The following is a 22,035-nucleotide window of genomic DNA, read 5'->3' as shown; positions in this document are numbered from 1 at the left end:
AAATATATTTTTGTTTTCCTTCGGCTTGTTTTAAACCTTATCGCGAGCAGCGTACCACTTCATATAAAAGAATGTGGTGCTCTTTTTTAAAAATAAGCATGATGTAAATACTTCTTACAATATGCATCCATCTAGCGAAGTGATTTGTTCAAGGCAAAACCCATTTCACTAGGAATACGCTTTCCATCTTCCAAGGCTTATTTGTGCGCAGTTGCCTGAATGGCGGCAACCTTAAAGCATTTTATCACAACATAGGGGTGTCGTTTTCTTTCTCCGATATACGTAATAAAAGTCGTAAATAAGGCAGTTAACATGGCCTTTTATCATTTCCCTTATAATGAACAATGACCCGGCCCTACTGAAGGCCGAGTAATCTTTACTTTTATAACTTAACCCATTCGATGCCGCTCTTTTATGATGACCCAGAAATACCAATGTTAATGTAAATATGTCTTTCTTATGTTCAAAGAATTACTTTGGATCATGTAATCTCATGGAAACATGCGCGTAGCCATGTGGAAAAGTTTTAGCTGATCATAAGCTTGCACAATAGCGGGAAAGTACATAGTTAAACTTTTTTATATGCATAAACAGAGGCCTATCCGTCTGGATCTAGTGAAACTATGGTATCCCCAATTGGAGTATTTTTTGAGGCCTTAAGTTGTGGGGAGAGGAAGTAAATGGTAAGGAGTAAGGTTGGGGAGTACCTGGCTTTTCCGAGCTGATAACCAAACACGGCTAAAGCCATTTCATGTAACGTTTCAATTCTGAATGATTGTCTTACACCAGGGTGATGATCAGAGAATCTTCCACTCTGAATACGTGCCGCAAGTATACCAAATATTATTTTTAATGAATAAATTGTGAAATAACACGAATCATAACCCTCGTTTGAACCCCGAACCTTCGGCTTGCTAGTCGAGAGCTTTACCCCTCGACCACGGAGGCCCTCAAAAACCGATTGACTGCTAATAATTATTAACTGATTGACTTCCAATAATTATTGGCCTTTTGAATTGCCTGAAACCTACTTAATTGGTACGAGTGCAGTTCTCCAGAGTTGTAGATCTCTTTGATGATAAAAACTTTCTAAAAAGAACAATAATTTTTTTTTGAATCATTGCTCTTCTTCCTGTTTCTTCAATAGTTATCAATCAAACGTATGAAGGGAATCCCCACGCAAAACAACAACGCCGTAATATGTTTTAATAATATATTACTAGCACAGACCCGCGAAAAATCACGAGATATATTTTTAGATTTTGAAGACGACAATTAAATTAATTTTCTGTTAAAAAAATTGTAGGTACCTAGGTGGGGTAATTTATTGCTTGTCTTGTTGTAAACAAAGATTTCCAATTCTGATAATGATTCAAAACAAATCCGAGTTCTAGAGTTCATTTAATCTAGATTTACATACACAACCGAAAATAATACATTTAATGATTTTGATGATAGTAAGTAGTTTCATTATTGAGAATTCTGTTGTTTGAATACTGAATAAACAATGTTGGATCCAAAAGATATATTTGTACAAACCGCTACTCCGTTTTATTTTCTCAGCTAGGAAGCCAAACTGTTAAGGTGTGTTTACACGTAAATTGCAATTTATTAAGTTATGTTGTTATTGTGACCTAGATAATATACATAATGGCTTACCTACCTAGTGACCTGAAACTTCCGAGGTTAAATATTTTCATTGAATTTGTTAGAATTTAGTAAATTGCTTACAACATCCCACAAAAATCAATAAAACTAGTGGATTGGTAACTTTATTTTGAGTTTGGTGGAAGGATTAGCGAAATTTAACAGATAATGGGTATTTTTCTTTTTGGTTGACGGTTTTTTATGATATAATTGCATAACATTGTTTCTTATTATTAAACAAAGTACAATATCTTCGAAATCAATGTGTTATCTTCGACATGCTTAACCTAATTCGGGCACACCTGAACGCCCACAATACGCTTCTACCTCTTCGGTGGTAATATGCTAACATTATAAAACCGATGTATGTAATTATCAATTAAGTTTTGGGTTAGCCGGATTAACATATCCGTGTAGACCACCATTGTTTTCACAGATAAAGTGAGTTTAAATTCCAAGAAAGAACTTCTATATTTAAAAATGTTTGACAAAATTGTGCTTATTTTTGGCAGACGGGCACACCCTAATTCACGTCTATCGGTTTTATCTCTTCAGTGTTGTTATGCGAACATTCAAAATAATGCACAAAAGATTTTATTATAAATTAAGTTCTGGGTTAGTCGAATTGACGTATCCAAGCAGACTCTCGTTATCCTCGCAGATGAATGGTTTCTTATGGTAGCAGGCTACGTCGTGCCAGAAGATGCCATCGGCGTACACCGTGTTGAGGACAGCCATGCAAGGCTCGTGGGTGCCGTTAATCTCGTACTCAGCATCGTCAGGCTGCGGCTTCTTCTTGAAGCCAGTCTGACTCCATGGAATCTTTCCCCAACCCTTGGGGATCTAGATTTTGAAAAAAATCATTCAAAATTAATAATAAAAATTTCAAAATCACTGTTTTATGTGTTAGTTAGGGGATCTACTAGTAGTTGATACCAGCTTTAGCCCGGGTGACATAAAAGTTTTTTTGTCAATATTTTTTTCCACTGAAAATAGGATGCTCCTACTGTGCTCCTCATAGGAGGCTTCCTAACAATTTATCTCAAAACCCATGTCATTTAGAGGAATCTGTATGGAAAATCTTTTTAAGAAAAGGAAAGAGAGAAAGTTTGGGAAGGAAAAGCGTATGGGGGGTGGGTAGGAATCTTGGGCTCAGTGTGTTCAGGAGTGACAAATCCATCCCTCCAACTGCAAGGAGATGGGTAGAGAGAGTCTGGCTGGAGAAATGGAAGACCTGCCTCAACCAGTCTCACCCGATTTGGCTCGCCACGTAGTAGGTGGTCAGACGCGTCTGCCGTCAAGACCAAAATAAATCTCACTCCGCGAACCCGGGCACCCCTGCTAAGTCACCAAACATACCGAATTACTTAAGGTGATATACGGTAGAGGTGTTGGTTATACAAAAAATGGTTCTGGGGTGATGGTACCAATACCCTCCTCCCAAAATGAAATATTTGGGCAAACAATAACGTTTTAACATATAAATCAATATTTATATGCCATAAAACATTGCTTAGAATTTACAAGCTTAAAATTATTTAAAATTTACCAAGAAGTCTCACGACACTAAACTCTACGCAAATTAAATCAAAGTTCATAATTCAACGTCTTCAGTTCGACAACGAATCAATTGTTTTGTGAAAGGGAGAATAATTTTTTTGTTATCTACTAATGTAGAGTTTTTAGTACAACTTTCTTAAATAATTAATTCAATAAATTCTAATATTTGCAGTTCAAATAAGACGTGACGATATTATGTAAGTCTGTATATACCTATACAACGTCGTATGAAGAACTTCAATGTATTCACAACAGCATTTTATAGTCACTTCTTGCTGACTTATATTTACGCATGTGTTAAAAAATATGCCAGGACATGAAGTTATAACGCAATGAATCTACATATTGCAAAAAAATTACAAATATTACAAATATTAAAGAAATTAAATTGTTATTTCGTCACGCTTTCCCTGGCAAAATTTTAGTGGGAACGTGCGAAATAATTTCACACGTCTAAAATACATGTAATTTTATCTTAAGTTATCTGCATTATTTATTGCGTCTTTGTGAAATTTTTAGATATTTAAGAACTGATATTTGATAAGTATTAAGGCTAGATTTATTCAATTCATCTTATTGTTGTTGGCGATGAAACCGAAGATTCCATGCCAACAAAATATCTATTATTTTATGAATTGGTAGACACAGATGGTCTAAATGATTTGAAAATTTCAAGTTCTGAACACACAAAATGTATTATAATATGTTGGGACCTGATTCACTATAGCATAGTCGTCACTTGAGATTATATTTGATTCGATTAGAACTAGATTCGGACTTCTCACTTAAAAGTCAAATAAATAGGACTGTAAGCACAGGTTTACTTTACCTAAGAAACCTCAAGTCAGTCCGAAGAAACCTTCCTATAGAAGCAACGAAACTACTAATAAACTCTTAAGTAGTCTTGCGTCTAGATTACTGCAACGACATTTATGCCAGGCTTCCGAAATATCAAACTGACAAACTTTGGTTTGTGTTTAATGCATCGGCATTGCTCATAACCGGGGTTTCTAAATATTCGCACATTTCAGAACACCTTCGTAAACTTCACTGGCTCAAGTGTCCTGAGCTGTGTCTGAAAAAATCTAGTACAAATTATGCTGGATGATATTTAAATCCATCAATGAAATTGCCCTACTTTACATCTCTGAACTATGCGTCCTGGAAAATACTGGTAGCACTGAGGCAGTCAACTCTTAGATCAGCAACATTATCAGCTATAGACAGACTAGTGAAACCTAAGCACGGGCCAAATACTATGTTTGGAGATCACGCTTTCTGAGAATCTGGGCCTTAGGCTTGGAATAAACTCCCTTCAGGACGAGGACGCATGACAAGCCCAACAGAATTCATGTCTAAACTAAAAACTTACCTTTTTAGCGAATCATAACATAGCTTGTCGCTGATCAGATGCTCCTTTACAAAATTATTAACTCAAAAGTTGACTGAGTTGGTAAACAAAATAAATGTCTACGCACCGCCTCGATATAGCAGACAAAAACCCTTTTCTATATTAACAAATACAACATCAACTCCAATCAAAACGAATTTATGAACTGAGCCTGCAGTTGGTACAAAAAAAACTTGCAAATATAGACATACATGCTGACATATTCACCGCTAGTTACTATCGTTACAGAAGTTTATGTATCACATTTTAGGTATGAATAGCGCAAAATCATGATGATTAATTTAATTTAATTTCAGTTGCGCTACAACTCCAAAACCTGTTTCCCACTCTATCTGTCCTGTATACTTATAAACACATATATTCTTGTATAATACATTATATATGTTTATTACATTTGTTCTACTTCCATTTTTATACTTGTTACTTAGTTCAGTTTTTAAATTTGTCACTTGTCCTGCTATTTATATTTTAGTCTACATTCACTAAAAACTTAGTTGTATGTTACCAATTCAACTATCTGTGAACATTTATAATTGGTTTGTTTCTTTTCCACCCTCCTTTGTATATTAAATTAATATTAAGAATGTTTAAGTTCCTTAAAATAAATAAATAAAATTTCGTTACATTAAATATACCTGCCTCAGTGTAGCATTCTTGTATTACCTATAATATATCCTAGTCACACTTTTCTTTTTGGATTTACATTATTCAAAGCCTTAGTCCTCAATCTGTCGTATACCGCGGGATAAATAATATTTATGAAGTTAAATTCGAATAAAATCCTTGTTCTGTTGTACCGCCCAACATACGATTTGCTTGTCCTCTCCCGAATGCACTCATTTATAACCCACAGTCATTGAACTGGCCGAACCGTTTTTAAAGTAACGTGGAAAGAAATATCTATACCAAATTATTTTTTTAAATACTCGTAAAGAGCTGATCGTAATACATAACTTGTAGATTTCCAAATTGCAATAATTAAAATAATAATTTCGGTGATGTGTCTCTGTGTAATTCCAGTTCAATGATCACTAGAGCTGGAATTCGCAAGCGATAAAGCGACACTTTGGACAACCGATAAAGTATGTATCTACCGAAATTTTTTTTAATTAGTTAGTAATTCTTTAATTATAATGGTTAATTCCTGATAGTCTTTAAAAAGGCAATGATCATGAGGCAAACATATTTTTTTAAATAAAATCTAACATTTATAATATCCTGTGAAATATAAATAAATGTATGTCTAGGGTTTATGTCTAGGGTTCGCTGCTTTGATGCGCCACAGAATAGCCGAGACGAATCAGCGCTACCAGATATCGGACAACATTCTTGTCCAGGCCGTTGCCCAGTGGCAGGGAGCGCCTCTACACCAGAGATGGAAAATTTCACTCAAGCCACCATAAAGTCCTAATGTGCTCATCAATTTATTCATTTTTTATTATTTTTAGTTTTTTTATTTCTATATTGATTTTTTTATGTATTAACTTAAATGTAAACTTGTATGGCAGGCAGAGAGCATTGCACACACCGCTCTGTCCAGCTGAAATAAACATTATTATTATTATATCTCATAATATATATTATTAAAATTAATTCATAGTGTCATTTCCAATTACATGGGTTCCAATTATGTCCTCTGCGTACGAACTGTTTCTAAATTTCTCTAATAAACAATAAGTAGTGTTAATCCCAGGTATGTATGGTCCTGAATAAATGTTATCTGGCTGTACAGAATGTAAATAAAATATAATATATATGTAGATTTAAATGCTATTTATAAAAGGAACGAAGCAACAGCAAACGGCACGAAATGCCACTTGCGGTTACTTTGGTCCTTCCCCATAATTCATCGAGATATAGTGCATATAGTTTTGTATTAGTGTTGCGTATCCAATGGATTGGTACTTGACGAATAGACTGTAATTTTTAGCAAGAAAATAATATCAAGCAATCGTATCTACCGCAAGGAAAAATAGGGTTGGGTATAGGAGATCTTTACCTTTTGAATGTTGTTGCTTAAATTGGAAGTTCGTCTTGAATGTTCTGTGGTCACTATAGTTTACATAGTAAATCTAGTATTATTTTACAACCGTTTTTGTATCACAAATACTTATTATTTCACAGCGTAAACGGTCGTTTGATCACTCTCGATAATATACAATATTAATTTAATGTATGATGATTGGGGCTGATAATTTATACTTTCCGATAATTACGTACTACAAGGTGGCGCCAAAAATGCAACGATATCCAACAACAACGAAAATTAACATCAATAAACAAAAGACTTATACTTGATTCTTTTTTTGAAGGTAAGACTTTTAGGAAATGGAATAAAATAAGGCAATTCAGGTAGGTACCGGATTGTTGGAATAACCATAAAAGTGTTTTAATATTAAAGAATTAGCTATCGTCGATCCAGCGGATGCAATCAGTTAGCCATAAGTTAATAATACTTTGTCTAGTTTTTTATTAGATGGATCATTGTAGAAATATATTATATATTTGTACAACGTCCTTGAGATGATTTTTCACAGAAACTTTATTAGAGTTCGTTTAGGATTTTTTTTACTTTCCCCAATTTTCTTATTTTTGCTAACTAAGATTTGTGTGAAATTACACCCGTTCATTTGAAGGTTATCTAGTTCAATAAATCTCAATGTGAATATACGACAATTTTAATATTATCCCAAGAATAGGTTTACTTCAACTTACTCTGTTGGTGGCTGCAATCTTCGCCCTGGTAGCCGACCAGAACCACCCGTTTATTTTCTTGGGGTATAAATCTCCATTATCGCAGCCGTGGAAGTCACACAGCCTCCCACTGGTCCAAATATAAGGAATATTATCTGGAAATCACAAAAATAATAACAATTTCAAATCAATGATTTCATGCCAATGCATACTTATACCGAACATTTTGCTTTAACTACGATGTTAATATACATGGCCAAATTTTTATTGGTTCGAATGTTCATTGTTGATTTCTGATTCAAATTCTATTTGAAAGGTGGGCTAGTATTGATGAGGCAACAAAATTATATATATGCAGGAGTTAAATATAATTTTAATAAGTTTGTGGTTTAATGTCAAACCACAAAGTGATGAATGTATTTTTTTGTAAAAACGTTTTGTGAAGTAAATAATATTCTAAGATTTTTTTGTTGGTGCTAAGGTAATATTTTCATCCGCCTAAGCTTAATTCAACAAATCAAATATTTATTTTAAACCTAATTCAAAGATTTCCGAATGTCTAGATTGTGAAAAATCCATCGAAGACTTCGCATCATCGTTAAACCCTCAAAGGGGTCACTCTCACTGAACAAATCAAGGAGATCACTAAGGAGGGTAGTTTATGAAGTTGACATTCAAGTTAAATATACCCTCGTAATATAAAATGTGTGCGAAGAGTTGAACGTATCAAAGCTGGGAAGATTGCACTGAGTAAGCTGTTGCTTTCAGCTGGACGTAGGCGGGAAAGGGGACGGGTAAAGAAACAAAAACAAAAAAAGATTTTTGCGTGACTTGGTTTGATTTTAGTGGGGTCGGTACTTATTTTGGCGTTAAAAAATATTTCAAATAACTGAATAAATGTTAATTGGAAAGAGTGAATCATTTTGGGTTGTCTTTAAAAATAGGTCTGTATTTGAATAACTGTGTGTTGATGTTATTTAATTGTCATTTTTTTCTATCAAAGGCTTTTAAAGGGAAAAATCTATAAAATGGGTTTTTGTTTCACTAAACTGTCAGCAAGGACCATCTAGCAGTAAGGACAATGACAATCTAGCACAAGGACCTACCTGGGCTTCTAAAAAATGATCTGAGGGGTGATTCCAGTTCTACTTAAAGAATAAGTTATTGTCTTCAACCTTAGGAGCGATTTCGATTAAAAAAATTACCTTAACCTCAAAATTAACTGCGATTCTAGTTGTCATGACAGATGACAGCGAAAAAGAAATTAATTTTAAGGATAATGACAGTAATTTATCCTTAAGTAGAATCGCTCATCTGATATCTTACTAACTTTCAAATCGTCGATTTTTTTTTTCATCCAATTGTGTAATTTGTTTTTGAACTTGGCTTCTATTATAAAAACACTGCCAATGGCGCTATACAAATTACTATTATTATTAGGTTGGATGTAAACTAATATTCACATTTATGTTTATGTTTTACAGTAGCTTACAATAGTTGAATGGCCTAAAGGTCTTTGTCCAAAGTTATTTCAGCAAAATGAGATAAGAGTAGTTCTCTATTACTGGCTCGTGTATTATGTAGGTTTTGTTTCAAATAACTGAAGGTTTCTTGTAAAAAGATTATTTCTGCAGCTTTTATTTTTATTTTTTTTATAGTGAATACCTCACAAGAGTCCCAACTGCTCCCGTCTGGAGCCAGTGAGACTATGGCATCCCCAATTGGGGGATGTTGTGAGGCTGAAGGTAAGTGGGGAAGGGAAAAAGGAAGGTGGGGAAGTACCTGGCTATTCAGATCTAGTCACTAAACACGGCTAAAGCCATTTGGAGCAACGTTTCAATTCTGAATGGTGGTCGTCTTACACCAGGGAGATACTGGTAGTATCTTTCACTCTGGAACGTGCCGCAAATATACTATATATTATTTTAATTAATTAATTGTGAAATAACACAAATTAATCAAATAAAATTTATTTGCGCACGCCGGGTTCGAACCCGCGACCTTCGGAATGGCAGTCCAATGCGTTACCACTGGACTATGCCGGCCGTCAAAGTATTGAAGATAATATCGGTGCTGGTAGAATGAGGGAGTTTCAAATTTATTTTCGTGAATCGTTTTTGTGCTAATGATGGGATTGAGAGTATTAGAAGAAGCACTACCCTAAGATATTATTCTGTATTTTATGTGTGATTGGCACAGCGAGTGATAAACTGATTTTAAAATATTCAGGTGAAGGAAATTGCGCGTTGGTTTGAAAAGGTATATAGATTGACGAATTTTGTAGCATTATGACTATAAAGGATTATTAATATATTACCAATGTTATTTAAGTTTGAGTTAAAGGATAGTTCTACATAAATGATGTATTTTACTTCTAGGCATTGGCAGTCACAATTGCAGTTCGAAGCTGAATTTTTTGGTTCTTATATTTTTATTGTTAGATCTAGGTTTGAGTTTTGAATACCTGTATTCAAATAACAATATAACAACCGATAACAATCGGTACATTCAATGTTAGTGATTAAGGGCGCCCACAGATAAGACACTTTAGTTGCGGAGACAGTTGGAAAACTATTCCAAAAGTCATACGAATTCACAGTTTCTCTCCTGTCCGCACCTTCGTATACCGTAACGGATTTTTATGCCCTCAACTATTGCAACTCAACTGCCGCCTTAAATAAAGTCTCTCGTCTGCGGACGCCCTTAGGGTGAAGCCAATTTTCAACATTGAAACTTAAAATTAATTCATCGATTTCTAGGTTACACAACTCATTGATTTATATTATATGTAGATTTGGCCCAACAATATCGTCGTTATATCGGAAGACAAACGAACTCATCGGCAAGAAAAGCCAATGCATCAAAAATAATAGGTAATAAACGACAATCTTACCCGACAATACCGAAATCTCGAAACAACACATAGCCGGCAAGAAATTGCCATAAAATATTTGGTTTTAGAAAATTTTCGACTTTTCCAAAACATGTTAATCTAAACGGGTCACTCGCCCTCTCTCTTTATCCTCTCAAACCCTCTTAGCACCTTCCAGGAGGAAATCCTCGAGGATGAAAGAAGGACTGAAAGATAAAGCGAAAAGCAACGATTGATCCTTTCGATGATTTTTCAAATATGTCCCAGTTATAATTCTCAGAAGATCTTATATTTTAATGTTTTCTCTTCTTCAACAAACTGTATTATAAAGACTGTTATTTGGCCGAACTAAATATTAATGAACTTCTTTAGAACCCATTATCCTTGCATAAAATCACTTCATATATTTTCTAAATAAATTAGCTTTGTTTCATACCTTGGAATAACTTTGAATAATTTAAACAATAATGAAAAATATTTATTAAGGACGGGTTGTTTCGGAGAATTTGAACAATTCTTCAAATTTCAAAGTTAATTTTCCAGTTCTGTAAAAGATTTTTCAAGTTCTGTTATTATTTCAGTTTTGTCATGCAACTAGCCTATGATGATATAATAACAGAACTTGAATAAGACATTCACAGAACCCAGAAATGAACGTTGAAATTTGATGAATTGTTCAAATTCTCCGAAACAACCCGTCCTAAATAAACAGTGGTGTAGCAAATTTCATACTTTACGATGTTTGTGTAGATGAAAAGGAATGATTTTTACCAAAGAGTCTGCAAAAAATCTGTCGCTTAGAAGATATGGCTCCGGGCGATTAATGGGGTTGCCCAAGCGGTCGCTACGCCACTCAAATAATTTACGACATCTGTTGGTCTCTTCGCGGAAAGCACTCACCGATTACAAAAATATATCATTTACATTGATGTTACGGGTACCTGTCTGTTGCCTACAATACTTACTGTCAGGCTGTAATCCATCATTCGACTTGATAAATAGGTAGGTACGTTCCTTTTTATTTATAAAACTTTCACAGCATCCAACTGTCAAAGTACTCATGAAAACATGATCATTTATCGTGTCAGTACAGAAATAGGCACTGACGGCTGTAGTATGATACCATTATTGAAACTGTGCAAAACATGAATATTGTTCAGTACGACATTTTTTTTCAAAAGAAGCGATTGCTGTGGTCTATTACAAAATATAAAAATAAAATTATTTTCTGATAATTACTACTTAGTTTTACAATAATTAAGTATTCCAGGACGGTATTTACGTTTACAGTATAATATATCGAATGTGGTTTCGTAAAATCTTCAAAATGAAAAATTTACAGGAAAAAGATAAAAACGAATGTTTACAGATTATGTGAAAGTGGTTATTGTTGTTCTTTTAATTATGATATATTTTGGGGTTGAGCAATTTCATCAACGTTTTTCTCGAAGTAACCCAAAAAAATGTTACGCATAAAATTAGTAAAATCAGCAAAAAAATACTTTACCGTGTTGTACTTTGAAGCGTATTCTATGTTGCTTTAATGTTTTTACCCATTGCTTTATTACAACATATCAATGGTTTTACCAAAACATTGTTGACATCTATTGAAAGTGTTTCCTTCTACGAAATACTACACGTATAATGCTCAAACCAATGGTAACGGGAGGTTGATGAATAGAATGCCAGTGTCAATTACTATAAATGTACCGACTTGGAAGGCAGGCCACAGGTCATGGGATATATAGGAGAGATCTGCACGTGTCACTTGATAACCTGAATTTACAACACAATAATACTCTCTTGTCTATGCGATGTAAAACAACTTACTCTCTTTAATTAGTTTGGTGATGAGATTGTTCTCCTCGAAGGTTTCCATGGAGACCAGGTCCATGCAGTACTCCCTGCAGATGTTCCTGGCGTCCAGCCAGTTGACTTCGGTATCGTTCAGCTCCGGGACATGACTACTGATGAAGTAATTATTCTTGCCGAACAAAAATTCCTTAGGCCCTGAAAATCACACACATTTTTACATATAATAACATAATGATTTTGGGTGCTTTTAAAAAACATATTTTATACCTTATTATTACTACGTATATAACAAAACTACGATTAGCTTATCGTTTTTTTTTCGTTTAAAGGTCTGTGTAATTTTAAAAAATTACACCTTTGGTGGGACTGGTCACGGTTTGTAAATTTTCCCAGTATTTAAAATCAGAGATTACCTTGAAATTCAAGAAATCATGATTTACCGGTTAAAATAAACAGGTATTATATCAATTCTCCATTTAGTCAGATGTTCATAATTTTTTTTTTGGGGAATATATTGATGAATGAGCAAACATTGATTAAATATATGTATTAACTGTATATCCAATTAATTACATTTCAAATGATACTCTTTTTCCTTGACAGAAATATTTTTTTAAAATTGATTTTAGCAGTAATCCACACTACCATGTTTCAACTTTCAACTTGATAAATTAATTAATTAAATGTTATGCTTATAAATAATGTAATGTTGTTTGGCTTTCAATTCTACGTATTTTATTGGAATGGTTGAGTTGGCTTCAGGAAACAGTGACCACCCATTAATTTGCTTGTAATTTTACTAAGCAACAAAAAAACTGTGGGAATTTATCGTGAAATTTTTTAATAATAATTCTTCATGGAAAAAAACGTTTACATAGCGAATAATTTGATTTTAATAGTCTGCTGATTCTGAATTCAAATGCGATCCGAAGGTCTAATAATAATTAACGCTATTTACAAAGTTTAATTTCAGATTCTCAATGTGATGCTTAGTATTATTATTTCAATGCAAATGAGAGAAAATTATAATATACTGACTAACAAAATTACAAGTGGTTAGTAAGTACTTGGGTGAAGATATCAGGGGCGTGTTGTGATGATCTCAACATAATTTGATTCTTACAAAAAGTAGTAATGCCGAAAAAATGTTGTTGCCGTCTTGAATGGTATTTAGATATTATTACGCAAAACCTATTTGCTTGGGGAAATTATGTAAATCTCAAAATATGTTGCAATATCCACGACACTATTAAAATAATTCAACCCACGCTGACGATTAGAGCCACAAATAAAACAAATCAACATTACGAATCTGATTATTTTTTTTACTCAAAAAAATTCATCACGTATGTATGTACGTATGATCCAACATATCACAAATTTTATCTGCGGGGAATACAAATAATTCAAATTATCAGGCGGTAACCAAGCGGGTTTGAAATTAATAATTCAAAGATTCACAACTTACATGAAATTACATTGTTAGCAGAAAATAATTGTGTTTTTCTATAGTAATCCGTAAGGATAAAGTAATGTTACTTTTTAGTTAGACATTAAGCATTTGTTCAATTTAAATATTCGGTAAGAACCTGTCAACTTGGATAATATTTGTTGTTGTTCTATGTTCTATCGGTACCCTTGTTCTATCGGTATTACAATGGAAGATGCTCTGAGGAACTAGCGTCATTGATCCCTTCGGCACCGGTGCGTAGTCGGGATACACGCCAAACGCGCGCCCAACATTTGTACACGGTTGACATTTGTCACATGAGAACGGGTCGCTTCTACGATTCGTTTTTAAGTTCAACAGCTCGGCTGTGGAACAAACTGCCGGCCTCTGTGTTTCCTCCCTCCTACAACAGGTCCACTGTTGTTCATTATATACATGAATGATATTATCAAAGTGTTAAAGCATTGTGCAATTAAACTCTTTGCTGATGATACATTGTTATACATAGCCAGTGAAAATTTACAGGACGCCATTGAAAAAATACAAATTGACTTAAATTGTGTAACACTTTGGTTAAACCAAAACAAACTAAAATTGAATGTTATCAAAACAAAGTTTTTAATTGTGGATAGTGTAGGGGGAAACGAGCAGGCAATACTAAAAATTGATAACGTAAACATAGAAAGGGTGAGTAGTATTAAATATCTGGGTGTAATATTAGATGAAAAATTAAAATTTGATGAACACTTAGAATACATAACAAAGAAAATTGCTAAAAAAGTTGGATTCCTAAAAAGGATCAGAAATAACTTGGATCTAAAGACAACGCGCCTTGTTTACAATTCTATTGTTACTCCGCATTTAAATTATTGTTCTAGTGTTTTATTCTTATGTAACGAAGCCCAAAATAATAAACTCCAGGTTATACAAAATAGGGGGATGAGGATGATTTTAAAATGCAACATTTTTACTAGAGTTAAAATTATGTTACAAAATTTAAATATGATGACAACCAAACAACATATAATATATAATACGTTAACAATGATGTATAAACTTCAAAATAATATGCTCCCAAATTATCTGCAAACAAATGTTATGTACCATGAAAATGTTCACAATTATCCTACGAGAAGACGCAGAGATTTTAGGCTTCCCAAAACTAAACTTTCATGCACACAAAACAGCGCGTTTTATAAAGGGCAAAAACTTTATAATAACCTACCAAATGTCATAAAGGAAGCCCCAAGCCTTAGCACTTTTCGTAGGACATGTGCTTTATATGTGAAAAATAATTTTTGATTGTTGAGCTCACCAATATTATTTTAGTCACCTAGATATCTTATATAATATAATTTTGTGTATTTATCTTTTTCTTTTCAAATGTAATTGTTATTTCTTGTATTTTTTATATTTTCCTACTAGATGTATGAAAAAATTTGCATACATCTAAATAAAGATTCAAAAACAAACAAACAAAAACATGGGACTCTTCAAGACCCATGTTCACTCTCCACAAAAAGACCCTTCACACAGCATCCCCAAAGATGACATAGGCCCTGAGGGAGATTATTTTCTTCAAGGCCTCCTGTGTGGAGTTAATATTTAAAAAAAATATATATATATATATATATTATTGGTTTTTGTTGCTTTTAGTAACTAACTTTTTTCGGAAATTTTCAGATTTCAGATCATTCTGTTGATTGTAACTGATCGGTTTTATTTCAATAGAAATGTTATATACCGGGTGTACAAAAAAGGAAAAGGTGAGGATATTTATATACTAGTTGGTATAAATAACATGATTACCTGCACGATGGCGCAGATTACAAACCAGTTATGGCAAAGATGTGATTATTTGGGTTTCACATGCACATCTTTTGACAAGTCGTGAATGTGAATATGTTGGCAAAGATTATTGCGTTATCATGACCGGTTATAAGTACGAGCAATGCAGACATTGCTCGGAATCAATTTTGCTTATTGACTGTAGAGTTATGAGCATTGGCACAACGTATACTAGATAAGCCTTCAATCAGTGTACTAAACATACACGAGACTACAAGCCTCTACAATGGCCTCGCGCCAAGCATAAATTCATCGTGTATGGGTAAACTTATAACTCGATCCGCTTGACATCAAGACCTCCATAGAAGGTTTTTTTGATATTCAGCGAGTCCAAAATTCTCCGAACCGTGGCTCGGCTTGGCCATAATGGCGAACAAACTAATCAACTAAAATGTTATTCTTATCAACCCCTCGAACACGGAAGCATTCGTACATACACAACCCATTTTTGATTATTTGGAGAAAAATAAAATATCAATATTTAATTCATTTTAAAAAAAACACAACATTATTTTATTTTAATCAATACAAATTTAATTTTAATATGTTGACATATAGGTTAAAACATCTGTCACGCGTAACAACGATATCCAGCTCAAGCGAAAATGGCAAGACAGCTGTCAAGCATAATAACGATGTCCAGCTCAACCAAAAATGGCAAGACAGCTGTCAAGCATAATAACGATGTCCAGCTCAACCAAAAATGGCAAAACAGCTGTCACGCGTAATAAATCGTTATTACGCGTGTCCAGCCCAACTAAAAATGGCAAAACAGCTGTCACGCGTAATAACAATATCCAGCCCAAGTAAAAATGATTTTGATTGTAAATAATAATAGGTTTCAAACATTTGCACAAAGAAAATAATCAAACCTATGAGAAAAGGCTGTACAGTATCATTTGCTGTTGAATACATCATTCCCGTTATTTTTGCTGCAGCGTGGGCCAATCTTTTACGAACAATCTTGTTTATTCATGCCATTTATAATATGGCAATGATTATTTCATTGGATGTTGTATCATTAATTTATCCTTCAAAGTATAGAAAAACCTTTCTTGCGCTGACTACAATATACCGTGTGAGCTAAACAACACTAAGTGGTTACCTAATAATTTGTGTTTACTTTTCATTATTATGTTTGGCATCGCGTGTTCATACGCTATGTGTACACTCTCTTGTTGAAAAAAATGTGTGTGTAAATGATGTATTCTTACCTTAGGCAATAACCAAAAAATGGCTTTGAAGTGGTAAAAAAAGATTTTTTATCAATATATTTTTATGAGTTTGTTGACTAAGGTTATGTCAGAAATTCGTTAAATCTTTTTGTTTTATTTGCTCAAATATACTTTTTTCGTAAAGTTTTACAGGCTTAATTGTCAAATTAATTCAGCATTGCCAAATTCAAGCGTTTTAGTTTTTGATTTTATTTTTATTATTTCGTAATTTCATATTTTCTTCCATTTTTTTCAAAATCGCATTTTTCGAAAATAATTTATTGATTAGTATACCAGTTCTGAGGAAATAGTTATTTCGTGTGTTTGTGGGATTTTAAATTATACCAAAAATAAATTGTTGGCGTGTGTAATAAATTAATGGTATTTTTCGTTCGACTTTTCTAGGTAGGTTCTGTCCGTTAAAATAGTTTAGAAAAGCAATTTTATATTGTGATTTGAACTGAAATGAAAAATTTGCTTTTTCTTTGTCTAGGCGTTTGTTATATTTTAGGTTTTCCATTTTTATAATAAAATTATTCAAATCAATTTTTTTTTACATTCAAATTGGCTATGTTTTTATTGATTTCATCTTGCATCCAGCAAAATTTGTTCTGTACCTTTGTGATGATTATAATTATAACCAAAACATCCCCCATTTGGGAATGTCATGGTCCCACTGACTCCAGGAAATTGGGACAACCGTAAAAAATGAAGTGAGGCATGGCACAAATAAGGTTGGGAAACACTGCTTGGATCATTCAAAACTATTGAAAAGTGCTTGTTTAGAAATGCTCTTAATAATTCTGTAAAAATTATAAAAATGGAATAGACCAGAAAGCAGATAGTTTAGAAAACAACTCTATGGAGTGGATGAAGTAATATAATGCCATGCATGTACTACAGGCTGATACAGGCTAGCCATGTCAAAAAATAGCTTCTCTAGACGAGTGTGTAAGAACTATTTGCGATGACAGAGAGCTAAATACACTTGCCATAAAAATAATTATCCAGAAACAATACTCTTACCGGAAACCTTATTATAATATTTACAATTGAGAAACGAACTTCTAACGAAATAATCAAATACGAACTTTGATGCTTGTTTTCAGTTTTAAGAAAACGATGTAAATTAATATTACAGGTACTTAAAGAAGAAAACGTTTTGTTTACACTTTAAATTACTGTGGCTTTTCTGAAGAAAACATGAATACACCCGTTACAAACTCTGTTGTATTTCACTAACAACGATAATATAACATTATATGAACATAAATACGTTGATGTAATATTAAAATAACGTAGAGGGTACTAGATAAATTCCACGAGATCCGCCATTATAACGCCGAGATTATCATAACTGTCCACATATTTTACGTACTGGATCAACAAAGTCAAAATAACCCCTTTTTGGTGCTGAATATTCCCGCCGCGTGCGGACCTCCGATGTTACTCCCCCGAAATGGATTAATTCACGGTTAATATTGAAATATTACATGGTGGAAACAATATTTCGTCAGAATTAGTTTCGTGATTTTAACAACCGCATATAAGTGACTTTTATGTGTTATAACATCCTTTATAACTTTCTTCTTGACTTATAAAGCACAATGACTATGAAATCTTGTTAATTTTGACTTCGAAATACTAAAAATTTCACACTCATAAGTTTTGTTTTGCACAAATACTTTGATACCTTCGGAGTTCAACAAGAATTGCAACATAATTAGTTATTTTTATTATCTGTAAAAACTTACGTTCTGAGCACTTCTTGGGAACGGGGGCGCTAAGTAGTTTTCCCTCGCTTAGGCATTCCCTAACTGCCAGGGAGAACAGGAGGACTATTGTAAACAGCGGGTTATACGACATCTGAAATAATTGATTAAACTTCATTAATGGAAATTGTAAATTGATACTCTTTTTGTTTTTCTTCTTCTCATGTTTGTTCTGTTCTTTTCTCATTTCGCTCCTAAATAATCATTGGTTATGAAACTGAATTTATTTTCAACCAGAGTTATGAATTACTAACATATGATTCTTCCACAAAGAGAGAACGTAATAATAATAAATAAATAATAAAAACCAACATCTCCTAACGTATTTGATTGATTGCTTAGAAATAGAGTCCGTGTAAAATCGTGAATATGTGAACTTTCATTATTGTTCAGTAATAACAGATTTTCAACAACATGGAACACAACTTTCATTATTGTACCGTAAAATAACAGATTTTCAACAACATGGTACACGAGTACAGCGCTAAGAAATTTTTATATCTTATTAATCTGTTTTTAAGCAATCGAAAATATTTATATTTTATAGCAACAACACACTTATGATTTACATATTACCAATTCACTGAGCGAACCTGTGTTAGGACAGGTTGTTTCACAGAAATTGAACAATTCATCAAATTTCAAAGTTAATATTGAAATTCTGTGAAAGTCCTATTCATCTTCTGTATTTATCTTAGTATTGTGAAAAAATCAACCCGCGATTAAATAATAACGAAACTTCAAAAAAACTTTGACGAACTTGAATTTTAACTTTGAAATTTGAATTTGAAACTGTTCAAAATTCTGAGGAACAACCCGTCCTTAATGTGTGCTCAATTTTTGTTACTAACGCGGTATACTGTTTGTAGTTTTCGTTCATAGAGAGGTACCCATCCTTCAAGTCAAAACAACAAAGAGTTTTTATGAGGGAAAATCATTATTCAATTTTAAAGAGCGGTAAAGAGTTTTATCTGACGGAGCATGGATAACAGGGTGTACGTGGAATAATATCCCAACCAATTTCTCAAATAGCCGATGTTGTTATGTTAGCAGTTCGATGACGTCCCTTCATGTTAAATTCTCATATGGTTCTAGCGTCGTCTGTTGCTTTGCTCTTTAAATCAAAGCAATTACGTATGACGTAAATATTTTTGTGACACTACATTTTCTTTAGCCAAAAATAACACTATATTGTAAGGAACTCTGAACGTTTTTAGAATAATACGATGGAATTAAATGATTTTCAACAAATTATATCAAAAATTTTATTTTTAAAACTAAACTAATTGATATGCAGCAAATGATTAGATTTTTATACTATCCATTAGATTTTAAAATAGTGTCTGAGTTTAAAAAAACGGATTTTGTTGATTATTATGCCTTCACAAAGACTAACTGTTGCTTTGATATTTTTTTAATAGAAACATCCAGACAACACAAACATAAATCGAAGGATGAATCAGAAGTCCCAAAGAGAAGTTCGTGACGTCATTGTGTTAGTATCTTCTATCTTTTTCGTTTTCATTTAAGACGTGTGAGAAGGAAGAGGACAACTATCAGTGACACACGGACGACCTTTCTCTGGGAACACTATACATTGATGAAGCTTTCAATACGACCGGCACACCCAAGATCTTACATTTTACAGTAGTTTAATTAGAATTCACCACGATTGCATAGATTTATAAAGAGGCACATTTTTTATTTTAATTTGTAAAAAATATCGTAGGGTAGTATAATACATATTATTTTATTAATTTTGTAAGCACAACATATTTTTCAAGAGTTTAACTAGTTTTCGAGACGGCCGGCGTGGTCTAGTGGTATACGCTTTTGACTACAGATCCGAAGGTCGCGGGTTCGAACCCGGCGTGCGCAAATAAATTTTATTTGATTAATTTGTGTTATTTCACAATTAATTAATTTAAAATAATATATAGTATATTTGCGGCACGTTCCAGAGTGGAAGATACTCTCAGTATCGCCCTGGTGTAAGACCACCATTCAGAATTGAAACGTTGCTTGAAATGGCTTTAGCCGTGTTTGGTGACCAGATCTGAATAGCCAGGTACTTCCCCACCTTCCTCTTCCCCATCTCCCTCCCCTCCCCAATACCCTCAGCCTCACAACATACCCCAATTGGGGATGCCATAGTCTCACTGGCTCCAGACGGGAGCAGTTGGGACTCTTGTGCGGTAATACTGTAAAAAAAAAAAAAAAAGTTTTACTTCACCTCTCATGTTATTTTAACACGTGGTTTAATAACTTCACATTTTACATATGGCTTTTAAATGAAAAAAAAAACATTGCAATAAGTATTATGATGATATAAATATTAATAGCACCATTGTATGGTAGACAATATACATTTAACAATGATACCATCCTTTCAAAATATATCACGTGATAGTTTGTAGCCTAAATATTTTCAATTAAAAAAACGCGTAATCTTAAACATAAAACAATCACTCACCATTACATAATGTTACTGTATCCTATATCACAGACTAAATGACCTGATGTAATGACGGATCATCTCTTTTATACTGAGAACAGGTGTTGGCAATAACTTCATAGTGGGGACGATTTCACAGCCGCTTCTTGAGAAATATTACCTGTACTCAGTATTAAAAAGATATTATATTTGTGATAATTATGTTTCAGTCAATGTTTTATTCAAATTTACGAACTTGAGTGAAATTGAAGGTTTTAGCTGACTCTAGCAAATTAGCAAATTTATTTGTGAAATATGTAGGTACCCACTTCAAAGTAAGAACTGAGCTTTATCAAAGTACACTTTCATGTGAAGTTTTGTTTTAATGTTGTTATGGGAGTCACAGTAACTATAGAATAGAACAGAGTTTTCCGATATCCATGCAGTATGTATTACGAAAAAAAATGTCTTAATCCATTATCTTAATTAGTTACAAAATAGTGCTCCCCTCTATAATACTTGTACTAGTAGTTTTGTGAACAGGGTAACCTGCGTGTCCAAAAAAAATAAGTTTCTAATTTTCTCGTATTTAATAACTCAAAACCAAAATATATTCTAAAATCATGAGGTTTGTAAGTAGGTTCTGAAATACCTACTTACCTAATTATAAACCATATTTAACATTTTTTCAATTTATGATGCAATTTGTCCACGTCACTATCTCAATGACAATTCTTTTTTTCAAATTTTCTTCATACAGGTGGTACCTACGGTAATACTGAAAAAAATAAGAAAGTCCAAATAAAAAGGAACATTCCGATTTGAAAAAATAATCTGTACTGAACCATTAAAACGGCCACCATCTTGAAACGGAAACGGAAAGTACAAAGAAATTTACAGAAAGACGAAATGAAAAACGGTCAAGTTGAAACAGGACTTCGATACGCTCAGTCTATAATTGAGTCATTATACGTTTAAAAATATTATGAAGGTGCTCTAGAAAAAAATATTACGAGTAGTCTTTTTTTATACAGGCGTAAAATTACTTCCCTAAATAAGTCTCAATTCAGCATCTCCATTTTTTGCTCCTTTTATTCCACGATTTATCCAATAATGTACATTCTAAGAGTTTCCTTTGATACCTTAAGCCAGTTTTAATTTTGATTAATTGTTAGCCTAATTTCCATATTGCAAGACCATGCTATATCGTGCCTCTAAACAAATCAGAATGGAAATCAAATGGTGAACAGCACGCTATATACGATTATATTCGTCTCCTCTTCGTTAATAAGTTATGTTACTGAAAAAATAATAATTT

At 33.2% G+C, this 22,035-nt stretch overlaps 1 protein-coding gene across 1 annotated transcript; it reads right to left on the bottom strand.

Annotated features, from left to right (window-relative positions):
- Nucleotides 1-1,379: 1,379 nt before the first annotated feature.
- On the bottom strand, nucleotides 1,380-20,804 carry LOC149426544 (uncharacterized). Its single transcript, XM_089637365.1, has 5 exons — nucleotides 20,757-20,804; nucleotides 18,266-18,377; nucleotides 12,015-12,194; nucleotides 7,334-7,467; nucleotides 1,380-2,490 (listed from the first exon to the last, which is right to left on the bottom strand). The coding sequence occupies exons 1-5, from the start codon at nucleotides 20,757-20,759 to the stop codon at nucleotides 2,245-2,247; spliced, it is 675 nt and encodes a 224-aa protein (XP_089493491.1). The 5' UTR covers nucleotides 20,760-20,804; the 3' UTR covers nucleotides 1,380-2,244.
- Nucleotides 20,805-22,035: the final 1,231 nt, after the last annotated feature.

Source organism: Hesperophylax consimilis, chromosome 1 (assembly GCF_061612785.1).
Source record: "Hesperophylax consimilis isolate HC1 chromosome 1, BYU_Hcon_1.0, whole genome shotgun sequence".
NCBI lineage: Eukaryota > Metazoa > Arthropoda > Insecta > Trichoptera > Limnephilidae > Hesperophylax > Hesperophylax consimilis.
This window is presented reverse-complemented; position numbering and strand designations above follow the sequence as displayed.

Bases quoted from the DNA above. Each gene is read 5' to 3' on its own strand.
- LOC149426544 (XM_089637365.1), bottom strand. The intron at 7,468-12,014 runs GTAAGTTGTTTT...TGTGATTTCCAG, and splicing joins CACCAAACTAATTAAAGAGA to ATAATATTCCTTATATTTGG. The intron at 2,491-7,333 runs GTAAGTTGAAGT...TTCAAAATCTAG, and splicing joins AGATTGCAGCCACCAACAGA to ATCCCCAAGGGTTGGGGAAA.